The sequence below is a fragment of the Dioscorea cayenensis genome, chromosome 2 (genome assembly GCF_009730915.1).
Source record: "Dioscorea cayenensis subsp. rotundata cultivar TDr96_F1 chromosome 2, TDr96_F1_v2_PseudoChromosome.rev07_lg8_w22 25.fasta, whole genome shotgun sequence".
In the NCBI taxonomy this organism is placed as follows: Eukaryota; Viridiplantae; Streptophyta; class Magnoliopsida; order Dioscoreales; family Dioscoreaceae; genus Dioscorea; species Dioscorea cayenensis.
In genome coordinates, this window is record NC_052472.1 from 21,182,767 (window position 1) to 21,192,654 (window position 9,888).

General features: G+C 34.3%; 1 protein-coding gene across 1 annotated transcript; it reads left to right on the forward strand.

Moving 5' to 3' along the window:
• The first annotated feature begins 3,695 nt into the window (after positions 1-3,695).
• On the forward strand, positions 3,696-9,243 carry LOC120280290 (putative recombination initiation defects 3). The gene is made up of 11 exons (XM_039287067.1): positions 3,696-3,956; positions 4,031-4,187; positions 5,534-5,681; positions 5,889-6,023; positions 6,243-6,295; positions 6,394-6,588; positions 7,039-7,101; positions 7,185-7,243; positions 7,784-7,919; positions 8,453-8,531; positions 8,865-9,243. Exons 1-11 carry the CDS (start codon positions 3,892-3,894, stop codon positions 8,969-8,971), a joined length of 1,197 nt encoding a protein of 398 aa, XP_039143001.1. The 5' UTR covers positions 3,696-3,891; the 3' UTR covers positions 8,972-9,243.
• The last annotated feature ends 645 nt before the right edge of the window (positions 9,244-9,888 follow it).

The following is a 9,888-nucleotide window of genomic DNA, read 5'->3' on the forward strand; positions in this document are numbered from 1 at the left end:
TTTTTAAATTGGTCATCAAACTTTAATTTGAATCAATTTGGTCATTTATCTTCGATTTAACTACACATACTGGTCACCCCATATTTTTTTCGACCCTTTTTACTTAGTTGGCAGCCGTGAAAGATGAGTCAGTTTAAAATTAACACGTTAGCAAAGTTAGTTAGAATATCCATATTATGCATTAACTGACATGTTATATTAAACACAGCTACATCATATATATATATATATTTTTTTTGTCAAATCAAACCAAAATATATTTAATAAGCTCAACCTCCCAAACATGGTATTTCCAGAACATGGCATTTCCAAAACATGATATAATCCACACAAAACATTAAAGATAAGCCAGTGCAGATACCCATGAAAGCACACAGGCCCATATCTACTTTTCTTTTCCCATCCAACACATTCATACCACCAGGTCTTCACTTCATCCATCCTTTTAACAGCCAATAAGCATCAAGCAACCATTACATCAACCTCCAGTAATTCATTTTAGCCCTATTCTCCATCTCCATACCTTCTCAGCAAAAAGCAATTTCCCCTTCATTTAACTAGCATACCATCTTTGCATAATAAATTCCCAGAACCCGCCTCCATGGAAATTTGGCCCAGATATTTTAATATCACCATCTCTTTAATCTGCCCAAAAATCACCTCTACATTAGCAGTTTGATTCTGAAAAATGGCATGATTTCTTGCTCTCCAAATAGTGTAGACACATGCTGATAGAGCTGTTTTTTGAATCCTTGCGAGCAATGATTTACCTTTTGCTTTTCTAGTAAACCAACTGATCTCTCTTGACCAAGATAGAGGCCTTCTTACCACCCTGCTTGCCCATAGTACTTTGGTCCAAATTGCTTTAGAAAACCCACAATCAAAGAACAAGTGTTCAATCTCCTCTTTAGCTGAATTACAGAACACACATAAATTAGAATCTAACATCTTCCATTGGACTAATCTACCTTTTGTCAATAGTCTTTTATGTAGACCTGACCACGGTTCGGTTCCGGTTCAAAACCGCCGGTTCCGGTTTTATAAACTATAGAACCGGAACCGAACCATAGTCATAAGGTTCCGGTTCTCGGTTTCGGTTCCAATATGGTTCCGGTTCCGATTCGGTTCTAAATAATTTAATTCCAATTAATTAAAAAATATAAAAAATTATATTATATATATATTTCATTTAAAAAAAATAAAAAATAGAACCGGAATCGGCGGTTCGGTTCCGGTTCGGTTCAGGTTCCGGTTTTTAACTAATAAGAACATTAACCGGAACCTTAAAGTTCCGGTTAAGGTTCCGGTTTGGAACCGAAACCTTTTATACGGTTCTGGTTCGGTTTTAATAGTGGCGGTTCCGGTTTGGTTCTACGGTTCGAACCGAACCGCGGTCAGGTCTACTTTTATGTAATGCTAACCAAAGAATAAAAGTATGTCTTGGAATATTACTAGTCGACCACACTAGATTTGCCCAAGTGACTTTTCTTTGTGGTTATAGGAATGTCCTGAAAACATTCTTTACATTGAATGTTTCATTCTTATCCAATCTCCAGTCAATACAATCCTGTTTGGCTTTATTTAATGTAAAATTTTTGTTGAGATACTCAAAAATCCCTGCCATGGCAGCATTCCATATAGCCGGCAACCTCCACCTTCTTTTCTGTCAAAACTCACATACAAGTGATTCCCTAGAGATATAGATTTCCCTGAAATTAATATCTCGGAATAAATCTACAATAGCTAATCCATTGCACCAAGGATCAAACCAAAAGGAGAAAGTCTTCCCATCTCCCAATTGATATTGGCCACATCATATTAAAGATAGCCATGTCACCTTCGTCTTCTTCGAGTAAAAATGTAGACATTTGTATGAAGGAGTATATTCTAAAACATTTACCTAGATCAAAATGATATCATTTTTCAATAATCTCATCTTTTTGAACAATTAATTATTATTAAGATTAATGATATATTCTTTCAAAGAAGGGCAAGCTTGAGTCATTTGTCACCACCATTAAACACAACTTTGATTTTATTAGTGTTTTCCTGATACTACTGGAGTGGCAAAAATTCGGGTCCGGATAAAACCGGGTCCGGACAACTACTAATATAAATAGATAAACTTGTGTCCAGACCCGGCCCGGTTTTAAATCTGGACAAACTTGGCATGTCCAAACCCGGTTTATTTTAAAACCAAGTTATCCGGATGTCCAAATTTGTCCGAATTCTATAAGCTATTTTTAAGTTCGCTCAAATATTAAATTATACAAAAAATAATTTAATTCACATTAAATGCAAAAAAAAAACATCAATAATCCAAAACTCAACTCAAATTATAGAAAAATCTAAGTCTTAATAGAAAAAACAATATATGTTTAAAGTTTTTAGAAGAATGGGCTTAAAACAAATGGGCCTAAGGTTGTAGGCTTTTAAAGTTTTAGGAGTTAAAAGGGCCAGGTTGTCCGAATTTCTATGTCCGGACCCTGCTCGGATTTAAATCCGGACAACCAAGATATGTCTGAACCCGGCCCGCATTTGCAAATCTTATGTCCAAACCCTTTTTATTTCGGACCGGACAAAACTGGACCGGTGGGTCCGAACAGATTATTGCCACCCCTAACTACTGATAGAAAAAAAAGTGATGCTCAATCGAAAATCTATGAGTCTCATTTTACACATAATTGTATTATTAGCAGAGTCATCATTTTTTATTATGGATTTTGAATTTGTTCTCATATAAAAATTAATAATAAATTTTTATTAATAAAATTCAGTGGTTTATTTACTTTTTCAGTTATAGGATCGTACAGGTGGTGTTCTTTTTTTTTTGTTTTGGGAGGTTTAACATTTGATATACAATTATAATATTTTAAAAAGAAAAATAAATAATTAAAGTGGACTATAGGAATATAATTTTTTTATTTTAAAAAAGGCACTTTAATTTGATAAGTTCTCATTCTACTAATCACTAAAAGGGGTAATTTGCACATGCCAAGAAATAATAGTATAATATCTGAATTGCTCCCTTCTGTTTTTTTTTTGTCCCTCTACTAAGAAATGCGCCCCACTAATCTCTCTACTCTTAAAAATGACCCAATTTAGTCCCTATACTCTTAATATCTTCCCATCTAGTTCTTCTACTTTTGAAAAATACAGGCTGATAAAGTGTCAAGCTTCTAGAAGAAGCTTGAAACTACTAAATATCACCACCGACTTCAACCTTCCTTGAAGCTTTCTTACAACCGACTTAAACATCTAGAAAACTCCTTCCATATTAGAAATTTCATAGATCCTTCCATCGACCGACTAACAAGCCTATAAATTAGTGTAATTGCTAACCAAGCAAAGTACAAGAAAGCAACTTGAGTGAGTGAGTGAAGCTACAAGTAAGAGTCGGTGTGAGTGCAAAGTGAGAGAAAAATTAGAGTGAGAAAAAAAGAGTGTCTTGTAAAATATTTCAAGTAATTAATAAAATTAAGTTTCATATATTCTCTCTCTACTTAACACAATTAATAATTGGTTTATTTTAGAGTAGAAGGGACTAAGTAGAACCATTTTCAAAAGTAGAGGACTACTTGGGAGCATTTCTGAGTAAAATGACCAAAAAGGAAGAGAGAGAAAAGTAGAGGGACCAATTCGGGTATTATACCATATATAATTTCATATATTTTTGCAAAGGGATAATAAGTAAATAAAAAAATAAATAATAAATAAAAATTCAAATTAATCTATGAAGGTCAGGGGTAGAATGGGAATTATACAAAATTCAAATCACTGTTCTATAAATTCCCCGCCTTCCCCCTCTTCCCATTTCGTATCTCTCGCGCTCTTCTCATCTTCTCCTCTCGAATTCGGGATCTAGGGTTAGGGTTCGTGCGAGAAACTCTCATGAGGTTGAAGATCAACAAGGCTTGCGATCTCAGCTCCATCTCTGTTCTCCCCCCTCCATCTAGGTGCCTTCTCAATCCCTCATTCTCCGCCTCTTTCTTCCGATTTTTCTTTCATTTTTTGGATTTTTTTTTTCAAGGAGGGCGAGTGGATTGGGCTTAGGATCGGATCCATCGGGATTGGGGAAAATCCAGGGGTATCAACTCCGATCCCAATCGCAGCAGTCGTTCTCGCAGGGAATGTCCTTCTCCCAGTTCTCACAGAGTTCCTTGGAGGAGAATCCTGCCAGCGATCAGGTCTGGAGATCCAATTCTGATGGATTGATTTGATTTTTTTTTTTTCTTATGATCGGATTGGACCCTGGATTTTGATTAATCTAATGGTTTCTCTAGTGATTTATGATGAGTTATGGTAATGCGGAATTCTTTTATTGTTTTTATGATAATGAAGAACAGGGAGCATGGAAGATCGAAATCATGTATTTAATTGTATTTTCTTACTGAAGGACAGAGATGAGGAATTTTTGCTCACCTGTTGTTTTTCAATGTGGAATTTTAGCAGTTAGTAGAAGTGATATATGTGAAAAACTTGAAGATTTAAGTTGTTTGATGTCATCCATTTATGTATCTTACTTTCTGGACTAGATGAAAAATTTCAGGATGAGATTATGTTTAAGCTATTATTCGGCACTGCATGAAAAAAATTGGCTGATTAGACCTTGTAGAATGCTCTTCTTCCAAGTTCCAAACTAGAACAAAGATGAATTAGTGTGACCTGTCTGAAGGACCATTTTCAGAAAAATAATAATGCTAGTTTTGGGAGCTATAGATTTTGGGCATTTGCTTTCTTGTCAACTTGTTCATTGACCAATCACTGAAGCATGCATGTCTATGATTCAATGAAAGAAGTGATGGTTTGAAGCTGCATTTTTTCATGTATCTTTTGCTTGTGATGCACCAGATTGGATGATCCGCTATTATTTTTAAATTTTAGGTGAACTGAGATAGAATTGTTTTTCGGCTTGGAAAGCCAACCTATATATGAACTTGAATTGTAATAGTACTTTGTCATTGTTGAATTTGTTTTGAACTGCTCTAGTTCCTGGCATTGTGTAGAATTTACAAGGTGCACCTTTTTTGTGTTAAAGAACTGAGGAAGTCTGCATAACTTTGAATGAAAAGAGGTTGAATTGCTCAATCGTATCAATCCAGAATGTCCTCTACAGTTAGTATTTCATATTCTCTCCAAGGATTTACACTGATGAATATGTACTTGAGTTTGTACAGTTGACATCATTTTGATCTGTTAATGTCATTGCTGAGTTCAAAAGATACTGAAACTTTCACATTGTCACAAATATTATTTCCTCCATTTAAGAGTTCAGTATTTCGCTTTAATGTCTTTAAATTAGAAGTTTAAGTGAATAAATTCCTTGTATGTAGTCTGACTAGCGTGATATGTTTAATTAGTCTCATTGGTCAGTTTGGATTTTCTTTAGTGATCCTTTTTTGGGTGTAGTTGAGAGAAAATGGCAACTTTGTATACATGTGATATATAATCTAATGCTTAGTGCATTGCTTATCATTTCATGTTTAATTGGAAAAGCTAATCACCATGTTTTTGGTTTGGTTTATTTATTTAGAGACTTGGCTCTCAAGAAAGAGATAATTCATCGAAGAAGTCACTGGTTCCCATTGCATCCATGAGGGAAGAGCCTCCAATCCAGCTATCAAGGACATCTACCAATGCTCTACGCAGATGGAGTTCAGCTTCTATTCCTGACAACAGAAGTGAGTTTATAACTAGCTAGTTTCTATGACCAAATCTAGTGTACCACTGCTTGTGTTGTTGTTGGGAATAAGGGTCCAACAAACTTCTTTCGTAACACAGTGATTTGCAGGATTTCCTCATGTCCTATAACAAGTGTCTGATTTCATGTTCATAAGCATCTAGGAGGGTAACCACATATTGGTGGCTTATGCAAGATTTTTCGACAGGTCTGGTTAATGAAGAACTTGAACACAGATTTCAAATCATAGAAGGCTCTTTAAATAGGTTGGGGATGATCCTTGACTCTGTACAGAGTGATGTAATGCAAGCGAACAGAGCTGTGAAAGAAGTTTCACTGGAAAGTAAGTGAAGAATATGCACTTATTTAAAAGTGGAAGGGCACATTTTGCTATATTATTAACAACTTTTTGTTATGGAAGTAGTGGCATGCTTTTGGTTTCATAGACAGATGTGAATATGATTGAACTTCATCAATGGCTGATATTAACAAACATGGCAGTTGTCACTATAAGCTAAATAAATGCCATCTAACACATGGAATTACTGTGATCTATGTACAGCGGAAGTTATTCGGCAAAAGATAAGTCTTGTTGAAAACTCAATGCAGAAAATGGTGCGAATCAAATATTCAATCTGCTTAAATTCTTATTTATACGTCGTGCATTAGTGTTATGAATGGATCTGGTTTTTATCATTGGATTGTAATGACAGCTGAGGGCAGAAGAAGATATCAAAGATTTTCTTGAAGGAAGACTGAAAGCTATTCCTGTTCAGATGGATAAGGAATCTGATCGTAGCAAATTAAATGAAATTTTATCCTCTCTTTCGGCCTTACCGCAGCAGATTCAAACGAATCTATTTAAACTACAACATGAAATTTGCAATGTCTTCTCAAAAGAAACACAGGTACCTTGAAGTATTTCTTTTATTTCCAGATCATTCAATATTTTAGCCTCTACATCTATTGATGTAAATTCTGCAAAATAATTTATTATTGAAATTTTTAGATGAGTTGCGGAAGTGTATTCCATCATTATTGATTTTTTCCTAAATATTACCATCATTATTCTCCTATGAATCCTCATCTGTAAAAATACTTGTCAATTCCAAATTCTCCTAATTTGCCCCACCTCATATCCATTTTGGTGATGCGCCCTGTAGTTTTGTCTAATATTACCTTTTTCTCTCATGCATTTAGTCTCGACAAAATTTTTTGGTAAACGTTCTCATCCTGGTGACATCTCTTATTTGTCTGGTCTGTCCCTCTGTCAACACAAACTTAATTCTATGTCGCTCTTTATTTTTCAGGAGTTTATTCAGCAACTAATAGTATAGAACTGTTACAATCCTTTGCAGGTAATAGTGAGCAACATGAAGTCACTCAATAATAATCATCTTGGTGCTGTTCGGTTAGCTGAGGTATACTTTATTTTTAGATTGGTTTTATTTTATTGATTTATTTTATAAAAGGGGTTTCTTACCTCCCTTTCTTCCCTTTCCAGAATCCGGGCTTTTTAGCCATCAAACAATCTCAAAGATGCCGGATGCAAACAATTGGCACGTATGTACCTTAAATTTAGAATTCCCATTTATGTTTATGACTTGCTGACAAACTTACAATCAGAAGTGAGAATATCAAGATAAAGGCATTTTCTTTGTACAAATTAATGGTGAAGCAGATAAATTTATTTTGAGTAGTTGGTAAGTCGGTTTTATGAAGTTTCCCTCTAGCTTCATGAATCGTTCATTTAGCTTGTACCTTGATGTTCTAGGTTGAATAGAAAATTGATTACTATAGTATCCATCAACTTTTTCCTTGCAAAAACTAGCATGATTATATTACTCCCCTATACATATAATAACATTTGAAAAGAAGGGGCTTTATAACTAGGAATGAGGTTAAGTATTGTGAAACTACCCGATTAGTCAAGAAAATTGGACTATAGATTTTCTTAAAAGTTCAGTGAGTTAATTATCACACCAAGCTTTTCTGGGATATCATCTGTTTTAACTTCTATTGTATGTAGACGCTTTCCCTCCGCTTGATATTCCCTTGCCACTGCATTGGTTTTCTTATTCTGAAACATTTTGTTCATAATAGTAGTCCAACTATTCCTCCAAAGAATCAAAGGGGATCTTCAGATCAGGTAGCGTGCGTGAAAACACTGAAACCAAAGTTGACCAATTCTAAGCATAATGGCCCACTCAAACAGGAAGAGATATTTAGCGGACCTCAGGTAATTCAGAAATGTATTACTTGCAGTTGAATTGAAGTAGTTTTCTGCACTCTATTTTCTCTATATTGTAATAACTTGTAATTAGCACGGCAATATCTTAACAGGAAGGCTACTGAAGCTTTAGATTAAGTATGTCAATATGTTATTAGGAAATCTACTGGAGCTTTTTGTTAGGATGGCAATGTAATAATAGGAAAGCTACGGGACCTTTTTGTTAGAATAGATATATATCAACAGGAAAACTACTGGTATTGTATCTTCTTATCAGAAAATAAAGTGAGATGTTTAATTAGACATTCTGAATGTTTGCATTGTTCTTCAATAGGACAATGCTACCGTGTTAGTCCGTTTCTTGTAACGCACCATGTGCTTGTTCTTCAGATGCGAAAAGTCAGTCACACAGTGAATTGAATGCTACTGGGCTAGTTCATGTTTACAATTTAGTGTTTTAAAAATAGTCATAGTAGCAGATGCTTGAAACGAGGAAACAAGCATCTTGATGTTCATGTTTGAGGATAATTATGTTCATGCAGGAGCAGGTCTTTAGAATGGACATTGAATCTGATGATGAGAGTGATAGAGATGCTTGCCTTCTCTTGAAAAAAGAAACAGGTAAACATTTGAGTATGAATAAGCAATAGAATCTGAACTCCAGTTTACCAATTTGTATGCATGTATGAGTTTACAATTTGCATTTTGCTGTCATCCTGTTTGAAAATTGAACTTTTGGTTCCAACTCTGGAGTTAAAAATGGAAACATCTGACTGTTCTACTTACATAATTAATTGCAGAAGCCTTGATAGTAGGTTAATTATTCAATTTTCAAAAGCATTGTAGGAGGAATGGTGAACTAGACAGTTGTCATATAGCATAACAACATTAAGTTTCCAATATATTAAGTAGTCAATGAATTTATAATGGACTTCAGTAATCTTATCTTTATAGGCAGAGAAAGTTATTTGATAGATGAGGCAAGGGAAGAGACTATGAGGATTTTAAGAAGAGCAAGGAAGAGAAGAAGAAGGCAAAATAATACCGTAATTATAGTTTGAAGGTATGCTGTCATTTTTCAAGTAACATGCTAAAATTTCTCTTTTTTGCTACATAACTTGTAAAAACTGATAGCCTGTTTACTCCATGAACTTGTTTACTTTTCTGATGCCATGATCCAAACCTTCTTTTTCTTGGTTAGTGGACTGTTAATAATTCCATTCCCCACCAATTGAGGTACATGATTTATTTGGATAGATGTAATAATATTCAACATGATGAATTGAGTTGCCCAATCAAACATGAAGGCAAAGTCCATGTACCTCAATTGGTATCAGTTAGCCAAACTCAGACTTAGTAAGAGACATACTTGATTTTGGATTCCATCTCTTCATCTAAAAGACTGATCCTAAGCTAACATGTAAGTGAGTTTAGTTCATTAGTCCTCTGTTTGGCATTTCAAGAAACTTTAGATTCCCCTGCAAATAATAATTATGAGTTTCTTTTTTTTGCCCATAAAAGTACCTTCACTTGTCTATGATTGGAGAGCCCACTTCTATTATCATTCTTTTTACACCTGTCACTGGGCCAGATTGCACTGTTTTTAGGTAGTGGGCTTATACCCCTATTTTATTTCTGTTTGGCTGATATAATGTTATGCAAATATCTATATTTATTGATATGCTAGGCTGGCATTTGTAGGATTTAGATTTGGTGGCCTATTTAACATATTTATTTTGCACTTAGATTGTCCTTTTATTAGAGAAACCTTACCATGGGCTTGGATTTGTTTAGGTTTATATTGAAAAATATTGAATATTATAATCTCGTTTTTTTTTAAAAAAAAAAAATTGTTTATGTGCCCTCTTTAGGTTGTTTAGATAATGATAATATTCAATAAAAGAGATATTTATAATAATTAAAATTGTAATTTTTGTTAATAATAATACTAAAAATATTATTGATAGGCTAATATAAA

What these genes read in the sequence shown, in the direction of transcription:
- LOC120280290 (XM_039287067.1), top strand. Translation starts at nt 3,892, where the DNA reads ATGAGGTTGAAGATCAACAAGGCTTGCGATCTCAGCTCCATCTCTGTT. An exon ending in GTTCTCCCCCCTCCATCTAG is followed by an intron (nt 3,957 to 4,030) that starts GTGCCTTCTCAA and finishes TTTTTTTTCAAG; the next exon opens with GAGGGCGAGTGGATTGGGCT. An exon ending in TCTTCTCAAAAGAAACACAG is followed by an intron (nt 6,589 to 7,038) that starts GTACCTTGAAGT and finishes AATCCTTTGCAG; the next exon opens with GTAATAGTGAGCAACATGAA.